At 31.0% G+C, this 18,459-nt stretch overlaps 4 protein-coding genes and 1 long non-coding RNA gene across 5 annotated transcripts; 2 read left to right on the forward strand and 3 right to left on the reverse strand.

Moving 5' to 3' along the window:
- Positions 1 to 372: 372 nt before the first annotated feature.
- LOC123226693 (50S ribosomal protein L13, chloroplastic) lies at positions 373 to 3,964 on the forward strand. The gene is made up of 4 exons (XM_044651226.1): positions 373 to 693; positions 1,333 to 1,518; positions 2,752 to 2,922; positions 3,565 to 3,964. Exons 1-4 carry the CDS (start codon positions 457 to 459, stop codon positions 3,679 to 3,681), a joined length of 711 nt encoding a protein of 236 aa, XP_044507161.1. The 5' UTR covers positions 373 to 456; the 3' UTR covers positions 3,682 to 3,964.
- LOC123226688 (protein trichome birefringence-like 42) lies at positions 3,900 to 7,366 on the reverse strand. Its single transcript, XM_044651214.1, is given in 6 exon segments — positions 3,900 to 4,325; positions 4,328 to 4,344; positions 4,429 to 4,587; positions 4,669 to 4,844; positions 4,917 to 5,088; positions 6,893 to 7,366. Coding segments are annotated over 6 exon segments (1,065 nt in total). The 5' UTR covers positions 7,171 to 7,366; the 3' UTR covers positions 3,900 to 4,062.
- On the forward strand, positions 5,233 to 6,827 carry LOC123226702. The gene is made up of 2 exons (XR_006504395.1): positions 5,233 to 5,686; positions 6,761 to 6,827. It is a non-coding gene; the product is annotated as an uncharacterized LOC123226702 (long non-coding RNA).
- An 834-nt stretch (positions 7,367 to 8,200) lies between the features above and the next one.
- Positions 8,201 to 10,828, reverse strand: LOC123215641 (protein trichome birefringence-like 41). The gene is made up of 5 exons (XM_044635832.1): positions 10,474 to 10,828; positions 9,517 to 9,688; positions 8,999 to 9,174; positions 8,750 to 8,908; positions 8,201 to 8,669 (listed from the first exon to the last, which is right to left on the reverse strand). Exons 1-5 carry the CDS (start codon positions 10,755 to 10,757, stop codon positions 8,366 to 8,368), a joined length of 1,095 nt encoding a protein of 364 aa, XP_044491767.1. The 5' UTR covers positions 10,758 to 10,828; the 3' UTR covers positions 8,201 to 8,365.
- A 1,822-nt stretch (positions 10,829 to 12,650) lies between these two features.
- On the reverse strand, positions 12,651 to 16,160 carry LOC123226214 (protein trichome birefringence-like 41). The gene is made up of 5 exons (XM_044650752.1): positions 15,533 to 16,160; positions 14,401 to 14,572; positions 13,699 to 13,874; positions 13,462 to 13,620; positions 12,651 to 13,035 (listed from the first exon to the last, which is right to left on the reverse strand). Exons 1-5 carry the CDS (start codon positions 15,775 to 15,777, stop codon positions 12,741 to 12,743), a joined length of 1,047 nt encoding a protein of 348 aa, XP_044506687.1. The 5' UTR covers positions 15,778 to 16,160; the 3' UTR covers positions 12,651 to 12,740.
- Positions 16,161 to 18,459: the final 2,299 nt, after the last annotated feature.

Raw genomic sequence — 18,459 nt, forward strand, 5'->3', positions numbered from 1 at the left:
AAAGAGAGCAACTTACCAAAAATGAGTATGAGGTGGCTTATGGATAAGGATTTGTTGACTATGATAAAACTTGACCAAAATACCCAAAAAAAAAAAGTGTAAAATTAAAATAAAAAGAGAAAAGACAGAATGATGACGAAATTTGTTACTTAAAAAAAAATTTAAAATCATGTTAATATATTAATTTTAAAAAGTGAAATAAATAGAGGTAAATATATAAATTTTGTGGGTGAAAGGAAAAAATATTATTCAATTTATTTAGACCTTTTGAAAATTTAAGAAATAAATATTTTTTTATATTTACGTATATACATAAATTTAAGTCATGGCAACTGTCAATATAGTACTATTATAAAAAGGAAATTTAGGTCACCCCATTTTATCCATTGCATATGTCACGGTTTATCGAACAGAGACAATTCACAACCACTTGTGTAGGGTAAGAGTAGAGCGAAAATGGCGATGCTCTGTTTTTCAACTTCTATTATGATCTCTTCTTCTTCAGCACCAAAATCGTCTTTTCCTTCTAGTGCAAGTCCATTTCTCGGCTTTTCAGTTCCAAAGCTAAAAGCTTCAGTCAAAACGGTGTTGCCTTTAACTACCAAGCGGTCGTTCCATGTTCGGTGCCAGGACCTATCGATTGTCCCCGAGAACCAACGATGGATGTTTGAAGAGTCTGAAGTCGATGGCCCTGTAATTTCTCTCTCTTTTTTCTCTTTTAAATGCTTTTTTAATGTTTTATTTAGCTCTGTTCAGTTCTTGGGGGCAATGTAAGCTAAATAGAGTTGTAATTTGGGTTTTTATTCGTGGTTTTTTTTTTAAATGAAGCATAATTAAAGAAAATAGAGAACCCTCATTTTGATTTTTGTGTGTTGGCTGTTGCTGGGTTTATTTACAGAGAACATTGTGGAAAAATAGATTATGAATTTTTGGGTTTAATGTTTAAAATTGCTGAATTTTTCTCCATCTAATGAATCCATAGGGTTTCAATATTATGGTGCTTACTTCAACTTAAAACAGAGGATGGTAGTGGAGTAGTGTACATGGTACTTAAATTTTCTGGAGTTATTGGTGAAATGGTGAGGTGGTCTTGCTACTTCTTTAAGTTAATGATCGATATTTTGGAATCAATTTAGAAGCTTGAATTCCTTGGGTTAGTCTTGAATTTTATCAGGGGAATTGGTGAGATGGGAAGGTAGTTTGTGAAAAGGAGGGGGTGGGGGTTACAATTTGGGGTAATGGTCTTGTAAAATTATTTGATCCAAGATAAGCTTGTGAAATTTTTTTCTTTTTGCAGTCTTAGTAACGTTCTTCTTCTTTCGTGTTTTGTAGGACATTTGGAACAATACATGGTATCCAAAAATCACCGATCATTTGCATAGAAATAAAACGTGGTATGTGGTTGATGCTACTGATAAAATTCTTGGAAGACTAGCATCAACTATTGCCATCTATATCCGGGGAAAGGATCTACCAACCTACACCCCTAGTGTGGACATGGGAGCATATGTAATTGTGGTAGGTAATTCATCCAGTTACAATATATATTTTTTTTTCATTATGGTAATGATGGGTGAATGTGTCAATGCTTTCAATGTATTTAATTTTCCACAGGTTTCTTTAGTGTTGTTTGATATTGTATAGTTTAGTTTATTAGTAGGTATTTTTGTTCTGGCATCAACTTCAAGTAGCTTCATAGATTGTCTTTAATTCAGTAGTCCATGCTTCATGATAATTAATCATACAGTTTAAGCAGAAACTTTCCAGCATGTACCTCTATATGATATATAGTCTATTACGAATTTAGTTGACCCACCTAAATGCTTCTTTTTACTTGATAACATATGATAGACACCCAAACAAATTCAACCAAACAGAGCAATATAATACTGCAATCAACACTAGATGAATGGATTTCAAAACTGAATAAAGTAAAGTGATTTGGATATGAAGCTGAATTGGTAGATTGTATTGATAAGAAGCTGAATTACAAAGTTTGTCTGCAAAATAACCAGCTAATTACTTAAAAGAACTGGAAACTTCAATTTAACAACAGAAAGAAACAAAGATCCTAGCTATTTTGAGAGTGCCAGGCCTCTCCTTACTACGAAGACACTTATTTAATTTCTGCTTGCCTCCTCCCTTGCAACTTCTCCTCTTTATAGCTTTTCCCACCAATCCTATACAACCACGTGGATGATTCTGCTGGTTCCTAGAATGTCCCTGGATCACATTTTTTTTCATCTCCTTTCCATGCTGCTACTTGAATCTTCTTTGCTTACCCTATTCCTGCCTCACTTTTTCTTGTTCCTTTTTTGCATGTGGGGCTAAACCTTGGTGATGAGAGCTTTATCAACGTAAACCTTATTTTTCCCTCGTTGGGAGGCTCAAAAAGCTTCTTGTAGATCATACTTTGTGCTGCTGAGAATTCTGAGTTGGGCGCTTAAATAGATATTGGTTGTTATGTTGGATAGTTATTGGTTCCAAGAAACTTTATCTTCCAGTTTACAAAATTAAAAATGTGTCATTCTCCAGTCTTTTTGGTTGAAATGTGGTCTTTAGTTGGTCAAATACTATTTTGTAATTGTTTCCTGTGATGTTTCGACCAATTGTCCTATCCTATAGACTTTTGATGGATGTAAATACTTTTTCTCCAAATGTATCAGTAGCCATATTTCCTTGTTTGCATATATATGTTATATAGTTGTTGATCAGTATCCAAATGGTTTTTACTGTACTTGAACTCAAAAGGTGAATGCTGAAAAAGTTGCCGTATCGGGAAAGAAGAGGACTCAAAAGCTCTACAGGAGGCATTCAGGAAGGCCTGGTGGTATGACAGTCGAAACATTCGACCAGCTGCAGCAGAGGATTCCTGAAAGAATTATTGAGCATGCAGTCCGTGGAATGCTTCCCAAAGGGAGGGTGAGTTCTTTATCCTTACTCAGTTAAAGCATTGTATAATTTTATGTTTTCTCATTGTTTATTCTGTAGTGGCTAACTGGTTGATTGTGTTGCTCAACCAGAAGTAAATGGGAATTAGTTTTAGTGTTAGGTTTACTTCTTTATTTTATACTTGTCATCTGCTGTGTGCATTGACTGAGTATGGATTGCTCTGATATATCAGAATGATGTTCCATCTAAAGAAATTGCCAGGAAGTACTTCTGTGATTAGGTCTATGTTCTGAACTAGGTTTAACTGGTCTTCTGTAGTGGTAGGGATAAAAGTTCAGCAATTGTTTTATGATTTATATCTCTTTACGGCCAACTGATTGATTTAAGGAGGTTGAGAATAGAGCTTCTATAGTTATCTTTTTCATGTACTTTTCTTTTTCCTGTTTTGTTGGTTTTTGGTTCTTCAGCTGTCTTGAGTATTTTCTCTGTTTTTTGCATTGTATAAAGTAGCAATGTTAAGAATATTTTTTATGTAACCAAGTAAATATTCTCATCTTTCCGTAATCAATTTTATGTTAATTTTACAAGTCAGTGCATGATCCTCATTTTGATATATGAGCTATATGTATTCTACCATGATCAATGTATCTGATAAGAGCTATTTTTATGCAGCTTGGCAGACAACTGTTCACCCACTTAAAAGTTTACAAGGGCCCAGACCATCCGCATGAGGCACAACGGCCAATTGAGTTGCCCATAAGGGACAAGAGAATACAGAAGCAGAGGTAGACTTGAAGTGGAACTCCAGCTTGAGATACAGTGAGCAATGCCTTCTTTACTTTCACTGCCGTATGAGCATGTGTTTGGTCTCAGATCTCAAACTTCTTGCTTTAGCTTCCTTCATCTAAAACCATTGTACTAGTGTTCATATTTTGCTTTTAGAGATTTTTGAAATCAATCTTACTTGTCACCAGCTGATGTTTGTTGTTGAATTGTAATGAGTGTTCTTTTTGACAGAACATGTTGCTTTCATTTGCAAGATTAATCAAATATGCAACATCACTGCATCAAATTTGATTGTATTCTGTTTCTGAAATATGAAAATGGTAATGTTCTATATTCTTTTAAGCCGTTGAAACTGTGCTGCTAATGAAACCCAGAAAATTCCTTTTAAAGCAAAGCTGCATAGAGTAACTGGTTCCAAGTATCTGGAACCCCGGCAAGACACCAATGGCTGCAGTCATCAAATGTGGTGCCTCTGCCGGTGTAAACAGACGGGTGTCCATCTTTCCTCAGTTGTGTTAACAAAGTAATGTCAAGTAGATATACTGGTTGAGTCATGCTGCTTATCACACTCTTCACAACAGCTTCTCCAGGATGACTGGGAGCTGGATATGTTGAGCCCTTCACAGGTTCCGTTTCGCCATCACACCCGAGTTCCATTCCCTGCTACTGCATTATTGAACTGGTAACATTACCAAACTAGTATAATTATTTGATTGACATTGAAAATCTTGAGATGAGATGGAAACTTACTCAACATGAACAGCAGCAACACCTTGGAAGAAAACTTTAGTTTTGGAAAAATCAATGTTAGAATCAACCCATTTAGCCCAAGTTGTTAATGCAATCTTGAGAGCTTCCATTCGATCCATTTCTTTCAGAAGTTTGCTCCCCACTTGAAAGTAGTCCCATCTGCACTTCAAATTTAGTTAGAATTAATTTCAACTGCTGTTGAAAATCTGTTTTCTTGATTCTAAAAAATAAGTTTCGTACGTTCTATCGCTGCCGGTGTGAACCCACCAGTGAAAGGTGTTAAAGATCAACAAATCCATACCAAGCCAGAGTCTTCCTGTGCTAATTGAATCAAGCTTTAATACTTTCCCAATTTCTTCATTGTCCACATCCACCAGGAACCCATTTTTCAACCACATAATTGAGGTCCCATATTCCTGGAAGTACATAAAAATTCTCAGAATAGTGTATACATATACATACATCAGGGTTTAAGGTTTTGGGTATACCTGCAGAAAATATGTAGAAAGGTGGCCTCTTTGATTGAAGGTGTAAATAGAGTTTGGGCCAGCAGAGTGAAGCATGCAGACTAGAGATAACCACATGTTGTTACTTAGTGAATCTCCCACGAACATTATCTTTTTCCCTCTGTATTTCTCCAAGAAATCCAGGCCGTTGAACCTATGATTTTATTACAAATAATAAAAAAACAAATACAGTACCTTTAATGTTCGATCCCGCCAAAATTTTCAAGGCTGTCACCCACACCTTCACCTTGTGTGAATAATTTCCGACCCAAACTTTGATGAAAAGAATTTCCACCCCCTTTAAGTTCGAAAAATCCATTTGCTCATCCGGTATTCACTTCCAATGAAAGTCATTTGGTTTCCCATTAAATTATTATTTAAAGTTAATATTTCTTGGAAACAATAGGTAGTAAACGATACTTTACACATACCATACTCCTATATAGATAACTGTTCTTCGTTCATTTTTGGAAAAAACAAGAAACAAAACTGCATTAGGATTAACCAAGAGAGAAAAAAAAAAAAAACAGAACAAGGAGAAGAGAGAGAGTTGACTCATTGAGTTACTTCTAATTTCTGTGGACGATCAAGGACTAACATACTGGTGGTAGTGACAAAGTCGAGTGAGAAAGGGTATCCTAACCCCTCAAAATGCAGCGAGGCAGCCTTTGAATGGATTCTTAAGAAGATAGTTTAACCTAACCATGGTCGTTTCCGTCTTTTATTCCTCCATGTGCAACGCCCAAACACTCGTACGTAACTATTTTGTTTTCTCTGTTTTGTATCTGCTTTAGTTAATTTGCAGAGAATACTTGTGTGTTGTGGATTATTATTTTGTGTTTGTTTCTTAGGAAAATGGAGGGGCAAACAATTAAATCTTTGCCAAACTTTTCCAAGAAATTTAATTGGAAAACATATTACGCAAAAGTACTAGTCTGTTGTGGATTATTATTTTCTGTTTGTTTCCTGGGAAAATGAAGGGGAAGCAATTAAATCTTAAGGATGCCAAACTTTTCCAAGAAATTTAATGAAAAACATATTAAAATATCAATTTTTTATTTTTATTAATTTAAAATTATAAGATATTTTTGAAAATAAAATAGTAATTTCATATTTAGTCAAAATTATTATTTAATATTTATATTAAATTTAGATAAAAAATATTATTTATACCATTAAAAAAAGGTGTTTCCAGTACAAACCCTAGATGAAAAATGTTATTCACTCACTTTGGAAATTAAAAGGGTAGAAAAGTTTTCTTTTTTTTTTTCGTTTGTGGTTCGGTGGGATGTGGTCCATAGTAACATTTCTCTAAATGAAGGGGCCATAAATAATTATTAATTTTAGGTGGCTTCCACATGTGAGGTCTTAATAAATTCTGGACCGCCAAAGTTGGGTAAAATTTACTCCTATGTCGACTACTATATACACATTATTTATTCTTCGTAACTTCAACAAAGATTTCAATTTGATTTTGAAACCATAGAATCTATTTAAAATATTATTTTAATTCTAAAACAAATTCAATAAATTTTAATTAGGCTAAATGGCATATTCCACCCAAAGTTTGATAAAATAATTTCTAAGTTTTTATTTAAAGAAATTTACTAATAAAAATTGATAACGGATGAAAATTGATGAAAATTGTTAATTTCAACAAACGTTAAGGGGGAAAAGTATTTTTGGAATGATAGGGATTTCATAATTTTCCCAAAAAAGACATATGATGGTGGAGCCTCACGTAATCCCTATTTTACAATATTATATATTTTTGATTCAGCACATCTTATTTTATTCATTGTTCACCCCCATTTCTGACACTACAGTTTCTGTCCAAGCCAAGTAATGACAAGATTCCACTTACCGTGCACATGGCAGACAGAAGAAACGAAAGAAGGAAAAAGAAAAAGAAAATGACGAAAACCACAAATGAAAAAGTGAACCAAAAATAAAATTACCTGGGAAGTTCACAGCCGGAAGGCTTCCATCTAAACTTGAGATAATCGTGATCAGGTCTGCCATTTCCCTGGCAGTCAAATCCTCCTTTCAAGAACTCACACTTCCTGGAATCATAAACCGGATACGAGTCATCATAAACCCAACTCCCTGTAAATAAATTGCAGCTGTTTTTATCCTGAACTTGAATCTCTGGATGGTTTCCCTGGACTTCCTGGGGGCGTTTGGTTGCCAGGAAAATGCAGAGAAAGTGAAAGAAGAAAGCAGAAGAAGAAGCCATCTGGTGGTGTTTTTTGAAAAGATTGAGAAGTAGAGATGAATGTAGCACTCTTGTGTTTGTTTGTATGAAGTGAAGCAGAAATCCTGGCAGGATTTCTAATTTTTTTTTATCAAAGGGAAAATAATAATGTGAACTGATCTGGGGAGCCCGGAAAGCATTATATAATATTATAATTTTCAGATTTCGTGATGAAGTTTCCTTTGAGTTAATGTTGGCTTAAGTGAAGTTTTGTTGTGTAGTGATGAGATTTTATATGTCTATATTGGTTTAATTATTGAAATGAGAAATTAACCATTATATTGAAGGCCAAAACACTTTTCCCACCCAAAATTTAGTGTAAATTCAATTATCACCCATTACCTTTAAAAAACTTAAATATCCATACAATTAGATTTTATTTTTATTGACAGAGTAAAACCATTATTTAAGAATTTTATTTAAAAAAATAATTTATCTTTACTTTTTATTTTAATTTAAAAAATTAATAATTTTTCTCTATCCTAATTTTAAAAAGTTATTTTTTCACCTCATTATATAAGGTTTTTAGAGTTTTATATTTTATGATTAACAATTGTTCTCCTCAAAGTTTAAAATATTACATTTACACCTTTAAAATTCATCCTCTTTTTTTGGTAATTATTTTTTCTAATAATTTATTTTAGTGTATCGTCAACTTTATAATCTATACTTTTTCTCTCTTTTTTAGTGGTTTTCTAATATAAAAATTATCAAAAATCTAATCAAAATAGTTATATTTGTTGTACAGATTTATGCATTGGCCGACTTACGATGGAAAGGTGTTTTTGCACCAAACTTGGGTGGAAAAATTTTAATTACCCAATAGTTATTAATATATAATAAAAGACAACCCTAAGCTCAATTTCAAACTCCTCGATGGGAAATCTCATAAATTGCCACCCTAGTTAATAGTAGGACAAGTACTTCTTATCCTTTGTTCCAAGTAAAGGGGTAAAGAAGTTTGAATCTTCCGTGAATTTTCAGACTTCGAAAGAATTTCTATGTTTAGCTATTAATTAATCAACCATTTGATTCTCCTTCAAGTATTATTTATTACAACAATTAAAAACCTTACAATGACAAACATATTGAACTAATTAATTTCTTAATTTCAAATCTTCCCCATAGTTTTAATTCACTATTATTGACAATTTTATTTTATTTTATTTTTTGTGTTTCATCCTGCATTGACAATAATTGAATATAAAATCTCGTTCCAAGTATCAGGAACCCCAGCAAGGCACCAATGGCTGCAGTCGTTTCCCTTGTTGCCATCTGGTCCGTACACAGAAGGATGGCCATCTTTTCTCAGTTGGGATAGTGTTGTTACGTCCAGCAAACTCACCGGCTTCGACATTTTGCTCAACACTTCCTTCACCACGGCTGCCGCTTGCAGCGGACCTGCCGGGTATGTTGAACCACTTATGGGCTGAGTTTGGCCCTTGCAGGTTGCTGACTTGCCTTCATTCCACTCTACACCACTGTTCCAAATTAATTAATAATAATAAAAAAGAGTGCTTAATGGGTAGACAAGTGCTTAATTTAAGGCAGGCATACTTACTTGTAATGGGTAGGAGAAATGCCCTGGAAGAAGACTTTGGTGATGGAAGGATCAACGTTATAATCAACCCATTTTGACCAAGTGGTGAGCCCCTTTCCGAAAGCAACTAAACGATCCATGTCTTTCTGAATGCTGTTTCCTTCTTCAATGAAGTCCCATCTGAATCAGTTCAACTCAAATTATATAAATAAAATTTGGCAAATAATTATCATCAACATTTTCTTTCTCAGAGATGGATTAATTACGTACGGTTGTTTGCTTCCTTTATGGAGCCACCAGTGCCAAGTGTTGAAGATGAGCATGTCGTATCCTTTCCATGCATCGCCATTGTTAATGGAGTCAAGTTTTAGTACTCTACCTATCTTCTCTTTCACTATATCAACTAGAAATTCATTACGATTTAACCTCACAGAAATGCCATAGTCCTGCAATTTTCTTACACGTTTTTCCAAACATCAGCGTAATATATATATATATATATATATATATATATATATAAAAAATATTTTAATTATTAAAAACATAAAAACCCTCACAAGTTAAATAACAATTTCCACTTAAAAAATTAATATTTTTATACTTTAATTTATATTAATTTTAATTAAAATTATTTTTAAATATACAAATCAAAGTGTTAATGACCTTTAATTATATATTTAAAAATAAAACATAATTTTTAAAAATATTAAGAGTGTCAATAAAAATTGTAAGGGGGTGTTAATGAAATTTTGCAGAAGAGTTAACAAATTACAGACTAGAAAAAATACCGGCAAAGTGAAGCTAAAGAGACCATCTTGTTTGCTAAGTGTGAATTTTAGCCCAGGCACTGAAGCATGCAGCATGCACGTGAGTGATTGCCATTGATTAAAGCTGAGAGAGTCTCCCACGAACAGTATTTTCTTCCCTTTGAATCTTCTCAAAAAATCCTGGCCATCGAATCTGCAGTACAATAATTTACAAAGACTTGGGAGATTTCTTCTTGTCACGGGCTCAAATTATTCTTCCACCACTCAAAAATAGAGCCACTTTCTTTATAATATATTTTTAATTTATGTGGCATGAAAGTAATGGGATGTGATGTTAATGTCGGTGTCGGTGAATACCTTCAAGCGTTAAAATAAAAGATGAAAGAGTGATTTTCTGAATTGAATGTTCTGATATTAATTTAATCCATGCTTAAATAATCTAACAATATTTAAGCATAGTTAGACAAAATTTCCAGAGATGACAATTTTACACATAAAATCGAGTCTTTGACTCACCTTTCTCTATTTGGGAAGAAAATTTTCCAATAAAAATAAAAATATAGATGATTGAAATCGTAATAGTTAATGATATGATAAAAATGAGAATAAATATATCTCAAATTTATCTCATCTTTAGTTAATTTTGTTCTTATATGTTTTCTAAATTTTTATATATTGAATTATTTTTTAAAGTTTTAAATTATTATATCATTATTATAATATCTAATAAATATTTTATTATTTTTTTAACGGATATAAAAAGAAAAGAGTGAAAAAAAATTTTCCCACGGGATGGAAGGAGAAGGGAAAAGAGAGAGAAATTTTTCATGTATGAGGAGGTGGGGACGGGAAAGGCTTTCCCTATGGAGATGAAGATGGAAACTTTGGATACCATCTCTAAAACTTCATATTGAAACTTTGGATAATTTCGTAAATTAATGTAACGTCATGCATGAAAATATGATAAGTTATGTGCACCTTGGCAATGAACAAGAAGCAGGCTTCCACTTATATTTGAGATAGAGTTTGTCCGGGCGACCATTTTTAAGGCAATCAAATTCTTCATCGATGAAAGGGCAGGTGGAAGTGTTATAAAGAGGATAAGACTCATCATGCACCCAACTCCCTTGGAAGAAATCACAGCCATCCAAACCCACTTGATCAGCATGCTCATTTGAATGACATTGGTGATGATCAAGCCCTGATGAAGTACTGAAAACAATAAGGAGAAAGAAGAGAATGTGATAGCCCATATTTCCCATTTTGTGAAAGAGAGAGAGAGAAGGAAGAGGATAAGAAGTTTGAACAGTTGTGGTGAGAATTATACCAAGTGAAGACAAGTATTTTATGTATATATAGAGGAGAAGAGATTGATGCTTGGTGGGTTTGCTTCAAGACAAAGACATGATTTTTTTTTTTTTTGAAGTCGGATTAAAAAATAGGGTTTATCTTGAAATCTTACAATTTATTAGTCTATACTAGCACTTGGGGGCTCTCAATTGGGAACTTATTGCTTTATTTTATTTGTTTTGATCCAGCACTACGTTTTTTTTTTTTGGTAACTTGAAGAATAATAAATAATTCATTTTAATCATTTCTTGTCCACTTTTCTTGGTAATCTCTTCAAAGGAAAGCCTTCCTTTTTATTCATTTCCCCGTGTATAAAATAAATATTTCACACCAAAACAGCAATTTATTTATTAATGTTTTCATCCCATATAAAGCCAGATTATGTTTCCATTTATATTTATGCTAAAATAAATTATGTCCATATATATATTGTTTCCTATTTTATATATATTTCCATTTATATTTATGCCAAAACAAATTATATCCATATATATATATATATATATATATATATATATATGTATGTATGTATGTATATGTAGAGAGAGAGACCTCAAAAACGCGTAAGAAAAATAGGGAAAGGTGAGTAAATGTTATCTTGATAGATAATATAAAGAAGTAGTGTTATGTATATTTAATTTTGAATATATAAAATAACATAATATGATATGTTATTATTTAATTATTACTTTATCTTAAATTTAAAATTATTTTATCGTTTGATAATATATATTTAATAAATAAACATAATTTTATTGAATTAAGGAAGAGAAATATTGTCACATGCAAAATTCGCTACCTTAGAGTGTCATAGCCATGCAAAGATAATATAATAGTTAGTGGTACAACCGTACAAGTAGAGGCAAGAGTGACATGAAATCTTAAAAAAAATCTATCTTTATCCATGTTTCACTTAAGTTATTAGAAAGTCCATCTTTATTTTGCTATCACCAAAATTTATGGAAGATTACTCAAAAAGCTATCATAGTCACATGAATTAGTATAATAATTGTAAGATTTTTGCCTATAAGTAGATTTCCCTTTATTTGTTTAATCATAGGTTAGAGAATAAAACTTTATATACAAATAAATCTTATTAAATTATATATATAAATTGAGATGACGATGTTTGATGGGTGAAGTAATTGTTTTTTTTCTTACTTTAAAATCATTCGATCAAATTTTATCATATTATATTATATGATTGAGTCAATAACATTTCAAACAGTTTAATCTACTATTATAATATTGTTTACTTAATTTATTAAGCGAAGAGAGATATACATATGAATTTATCATGTCATTATTCTCTTTAAAGAGAGACTCTTATATTATTTGTAATATTGTTATCTAAATAATATTAGCCTGAAAAATATTTTGGTAATTTAAGAAACTCACCACTTTATTAAACGGTCATATCTTAGACTCCCATACAAAACTTGTCTAATATTGTCACATAAGATTTGATTGATGGTGTTATTAATGAAATTGATAATTTATTTAATCTTTTTCCAATTTTCCTTTTTATGTCATCCTTTTATCACCCAAAAAAAAAAAAAAACCAAGACGTACCTCAGGTTAGGGAAATCAATTGCATCACCAAATTCATCTTCTTTCATCTCTTCCTGAGCACACACAATCCAATAAGCTAATTTCCCAGTTATCGTACCGGGATCTAAATAATATATTTTTATTTAACCAATTATCGTATTTATTTTAAATATACATATAAATATATATTAGAGATATATTATTAAATAATTGAGTATTTTTTAATTAAAGATAAAATATATGAAAACACATAGTAAATAAACTTATTTGTGTTCTAAAAAATAGATTATTATGTAATTGATTCTTTGTTTTTGAATCATGTAAGAAAGTTGATATTGTGTTGTTCAAAGAACAAGATTGTAAAGAATTTCGTTCCAAGTATCTGGAACACCTTCAAGGCACCAATGGCTACAATCCATCCCTGTTCTTCCACCAAGCCCATAGATTGAAGGATGCCCATCTATCCGCAGCAGTGAGAGATTGGTTATATCCAGTAACGTTACAGGCTTATTTATCTTTCTCAATGCTCTCTTTAGCACCGCCACTGCTGGTGGCAGCCCACCCGGATATGTTGATCCTAGCAGCGGCTCTTTCTGCCCCACACAACTCTTTGCGCTTGGTTCATTCCATAGGGTGCCACTGTATTCCATCAAAAATCACAAAATTTGTGAAATTTATTGTCAGTAAATAAATAATAAAACTATATATACATAAATTTGAGTACAAACTACAAGAAGATTTGAAAAAAAAAACATTCAAGCAATGGAAGCATAAGCCCCTACATAACCTTTAGTAGCTTTGTCATGCTAAAAAAAATACTAGTTTGAATTAAAAAAAACAATAACACTATATGTACTCACTTAGAACATAGATGGTATGCAATTGATATATGTTATTATGCGATTAAGAGATTTTGAATTAAAAATAAAATAATATCTAAATCACATTATGATATATATAAGTGTTTATATATTTATGTACTCAAAATAATAAGCATAAAATTCCAAAAAAAAAAAAAAAATTGGGACCTTTTTCATTTGAGAATTTTCAAGATTAAAAACTTACTTGTAATGAGAAGGGGAAATTCCTTGGAAGAAGACCTGAGACTTGTTAAAATCAATGTTAGCCTCAACCCATTGTCCCCATGTTGTTAAAGCCATTTCAAAAGCAGCCATACGATCCATGTCTTTGAGAGTTTTATTTCTTATTTGGATAAAATCCCACCTGAATTTTCAAAAAAAATTAAACAGTAATTATTTATTTTCATTTATACAATATAGGCCAATTTGGAGGAATACATACGGTTGAGTTGGTCCCCTTCGGTTCCACCAATGCCATGTATTAAAAATGAGCAAATCAATATTTTTCCAAAGCTTTCCTCCCAAAATAGAATCAAGTTTCAAGACTCTACCAATCTTTTCTCGAACTATATCTACAAGATAGACGTTGCGATCAAGCATCACTTTCACTCCATAATCCTGCATTCCATTAATCCATCACAAATCTTTCAATATCAACTATCAATTGAATCGAGCAAATAAAACAAGCAACTAATTAAAAATATGGAGTAAGGAATACACAAAAGTCATTGACCCTTTTAGAAACCTAACAGAAGATATTAGCTAATACTTTATCTTTTGCTGGGTTTCTCACGTCAAGTATACTGATTAGAAAGTCAATAAAATTTTTATGTACACACATATACATACATTCATATATATGTGTGGTGTGTTAAACAAGATTTTATTAGTGGGAATAATTTATCAATAAAATTATGCAGATCTAATTTGAGTACATATAAATACACACATTCAATTATATGATAAAAAATTATATATGAATTTATTTATGTATTTAAAAATAAATATATATAATATTATTCATAATTTATATACGTAAATAATACAAGTTTATCTGTCCACCTAAAAGTCTCCAAGTACATAATTTAATTGAATTGTTTTGCTATAGAACAAACCAGAAAAAGGGGAAAAGGAAGGGGCTTACCGTGAAAGTGAAAATGGATACATCTCCTACTCTTGATAAATTGTAGCTAGCATTGGGCATTGAAGAGTGAAGCAAACACGTCAAGGATTGCCACTGGTTTCTGCTTAAAGAATCTCCCACGAACATTATGCTTTTCCCTCTAAACCTTTCCAAGAAACTCGGCCCATCGAATCTACAAATGAAAGATTTATGTTATTAAATTTTCATATGGGTCCCAACTTCAATCCCATGCAAAACAATAGGAATGTGTGTTGGAAGAAGTAAAATGAGATACAATTCTCAATTAATCTCTACTTGAAAATTTTCAGAAACCTCCTCTTATTTTGAGAATTTGTGGAGCCCCCAATTTAATGTTTTCGTACACTAACCTCCTAAATCTTAAGCTATAGATATTTATTGAAAATATATATTGAACTTATAAATGTAAAAATTGAAACTTATATTACATAAAATCATTCAATCTATACACTTATATATCATTTATTTTATTTAAATATATTAGATATGAACTATTTTTCTTTATTCTTTATTTGAGTCTTTAACAATATTGAGTCAGTGCATCCACTTTTACTTACTACTGGAAACTAGATTACCTAACAGGAAAACTAAAACAAAAGAAAGCCACCATCTTGATTCAATAACAGTACTATTTGTACATAAAATTCAAGGCATCAGTTTCACTCAACTATGATGTACACTCCAGTAGTTAGCTTGGATGGTGAAGTGAAAGAGTTTAAAGATATCTAAATCTCACGTCAAAAAATAAAAATTGGAAATCTAAATTCTAAATTAAGACGAAATTGAAAAAGAATGGAAAAAGGATTGTGAAAAGGAAAGACATCCCACCGGGAATCCCGTCAGCTTGACGGCACCAAACTAAATCACTCCACATTAAGAGAATCTAATCATTAACGAAAACATAATTTAAAAATAATATACATAAAAAAACGAAAGTCCCAGACCTTTCCCACGCGATACAAAATCGCGTAGAATAGACGTAGCCAATGGCAGGTTGAATCGCTTAATGCTGCAGTCCAACATTCCCGGCTTGGGAAATCATTGGAAAAAGCATGTTGTATTTACGAGCCACGCGCCTTTTGTGTAAATATTATATTCAGATTTTAAAACGTACCTCGTTAAATTGCAGTCGCGGGGCTGCCATCTATATTTGGTGTAATCGAGATCCGGCCGGCCGTTCTTCGTGCAAGCGAACTCCCGCTCTATGAAAGGACACGTGGCCGAATCATAGAGCGGATAGGATTCATCTCGAATCCATCTCCCAGTGAACACATCACACTGACTCGCATTAGCTCGCAGAAAATGAAGAAGAAAAAACAGAAGAAAAACAGAGTAGAGCAGACAAGGTGAGAAATTCATTTGTGCTTTTTCAATAAATGAATCTAAAAATGAAATTTAAGAATGAATATAAAAGAATAAATGAAAATGGCTGTATATGGAGTATTTGAAAGTGGTTAAAGATTTTGATTATCCTTCCAAATATACACGAAAGATGAGAGGGAAGCTGGTGACAGTTCATCTGTCACGTGGTCGCTGTTTGGGCTTGTTTTTATTCAACCTTGGGCCGTCGAATTTTAACGCAACATTTGTTTTTATGGGCGATGGAAGGATGGCCGGAAAAGTTTCGATGGTGTACATGCGGCTGCATGATTGCATCATGGACATCAGGACAAGATTTTGACAGGTTTAAATTTTTGGGTTTGATTGATCAAAATGGAAAATATGTTGATTTGTCACCACATTATTAGATAAATATATAAATCAATACATTTCATAATTATAAAACAAAAATTCAAATTCTACCGGAAATCTACGCAAGTGGGAGCTGAAACGAAGAGAAGCAGCAGCTTTTGAAACCAATAAGTTGGGCAAAAGGTGGACCAAAATTGATTACCTACAATTGGAATCCTATAAAGTGAATTTCTCATCATAGCCGCAGTGGGGTCTAAGCTGATAAAGTACAGATATACCTCTGAAATTCAAAATATACGGAGCATTATCTTAATTGTATACTGTATATTAAAAATATAATTTATCATTTATAGTTCTTAAAAAATAAAATATTAATAAAATAATAAAAAATTATATTAATATATTATTATTTTAAAAAATATTATATATATTCTTAAAAATTTTAAATTCCTCATAAACATCTATATCATTATTTTCTTTAAAAAAATATATTAATTTGTATCAATAATTTATATCGTATTATATAATACATTCATTGTATCGTATTAATTCAATATATTTTATGATATATATCGTTTTCCTCTTGTATTGTAAGAGAGATACATTATAAATGTAAGATGTAAAACTATTAAGAATATACTAAGATTTTTTTCTAAACTGAATCATGAGATATTAAATTCAAGCACAATTTGATTAATGTTGAGTCGAGCTCAATCTCGTGAGCTCGCTTAATCAAATTACATCAAACTTGTACTTAACTCATTTACACTGATATTAGCAACAAAAAGAACTTATTTTCAAAACAATAATATAAAAGTTATTGATAGGGGTGTTAGTCAAGTCAAACTACCTGTGAATAGCTCGGGTTTAACTTAACTAATGATAAATTGAGTTTGAACTCGAGCTTTAGAATGTTAGATTTTGGGTGAGCTTGCAAATTTATGACACCAATAAGATATAATAATCGTCTAAAGTTTTAAACCTTACACTTAATAAATTACTACATTCTAATTTATTTACTTTAAATATATAAGGTAGTTGATCAATATATAAATTATATGGGTTAAATTAATAATTTGAAAATTAAGAGGTTGAAATGATTTATTGGGTCGCACTTAAGTAAATCAAATTTGTCTCAAGCTCAAGTTTGAATAAGCTAAATTTGTCTATCCAAGTTAATCGAAATAAATTATAAATTCGGGCATGAGATTTATGAATAATATTATGTATATCCACTTTAAGTATATAAATAGATATACACTTGTATGTATTATCATGTGATTACATATTTTTTTATCTTTAATTTAAAATCATCCAATCATATAATGACATATGTAAATGTATACTTATTTATATACTCAAAATATGTATGTATAATTTTATTAAAGATTTATTATAGAGACGTGAATGGTACTCCTATGATATTCCTAAATTATCAAAGAGTGATTATTATTAATATTTGGTTGACTTTTTTTCATAAAAAATTGTGTTATGTGTACAAATAATATATATAATTTTATATACAAATAATATATATTACTATATAATTAAATAATTTTAAATTAAAAATAAAATAATATCAAATTATATAATAAGATATAATTTACAATATCACTTTCTAATTTTGAATCCAAATATGAAATCTGAAACACGTTAAATGTTTTTGTTTTTTCTTTTGGGATAGAGTTAATGTTAATGTCATTTTTGGACAACGTGAATGTGTTGTCATTTTCTCCCTTTTATTGTCGTTGCTTTCAATTATGATTTATTTTAATGATATGAAGTATTAATAATTTTATATGAGCATTAATTAGTTGGTTAACAATTGGTTTAAATGATTATTTTCTAGTTGAAATTGTTTCCAAAAACCTTCAAAACCGTATTAATTGGTGGGTTCCCTCTTTAGTAAGTAAGGTCGAATTCAAATTAAATTTATTTAAATTTAAATTTAATTTGAATAAATCTAAATTTAGTTTGAATATATTAAAACAATATCGTTTTAATATATTTTGATTAAAATAATATCATTTTGTATGAGATTTTTTATACTTATAAACTTAAGTTAACGAATCGAACATCTTAAAAATTTGAGCTAAAAAATATTGAATGTTCAAATTTAAGTTTACTTAAATTAAGTTTATTTTAGATTTATTCGAACTAAATTCGTTTTAGTACCAAACCAAACTCGAGCTCTGTTCATTTGAAATGAGCCGACCTCGAATACCTTTGAATTGAACTTGAGTTTAAGCCTGAATTTAGTTTTATACAAATCTAATTGAGCTTATACTTGAAATTAATTTGATTTAAATCCAACTCTAATTTAAAGGATCATATATTTCTAAGTTTGTT

Source organism: Mangifera indica, chromosome 1 (assembly GCF_011075055.1).
Source record: "Mangifera indica cultivar Alphonso chromosome 1, CATAS_Mindica_2.1, whole genome shotgun sequence".
Classification (NCBI taxonomy): Eukaryota; Viridiplantae; Streptophyta; class Magnoliopsida; order Sapindales; family Anacardiaceae; genus Mangifera; species Mangifera indica.

Bases quoted from the DNA above. Each gene is read 5' to 3' on its own strand.
- LOC123226214 (XM_044650752.1), bottom strand. From the start codon at position 15,777: ATGAATTTCTCACCTTGTCTGCTCTACTCTGTTTTTCTTCTGTTTTTT. The intron at 14,573-15,532 runs GTACGTTTTAAA...TTTCATTTGTAG, and splicing joins CGCGACTGCAATTTAACGAG to ATTCGATGGGCCGAGTTTCT. The intron at 13,621-13,698 runs GTATGTATTCCT...TTGAAAATTCAG, and splicing joins CGAAGGGGACCAACTCAACC to GTGGGATTTTATCCAAATAA.
- LOC123226693 (XM_044651226.1), top strand. From the start codon at position 457: ATGGCGATGCTCTGTTTTTCAACTTCTATTATGATCTCTTCTTCTTCA. The intron at 1,519-2,751 runs GTAGGTAATTCA...TGAACTCAAAAG, and splicing joins TGGGAGCATATGTAATTGTG to GTGAATGCTGAAAAAGTTGC. The intron at 2,923-3,564 runs GTGAGTTCTTTA...ATTTTTATGCAG, and splicing joins GAATGCTTCCCAAAGGGAGG to CTTGGCAGACAACTGTTCAC.
- LOC123215641 (XM_044635832.1), bottom strand. From the start codon at position 10,757: ATGGGAAATATGGGCTATCACATTCTCTTCTTTCTCCTTATTGTTTTC. The intron at 9,689-10,473 runs GTGCACATAACT...ATTGTACTGCAG, and splicing joins GCTTCTTGTTCATTGCCAAG to ATTCGATGGCCAGGATTTTT. The intron at 8,909-8,998 runs GTACGTAATTAA...GAACTGATTCAG, and splicing joins CATAAAGGAAGCAAACAACC to ATGGGACTTCATTGAAGAAG.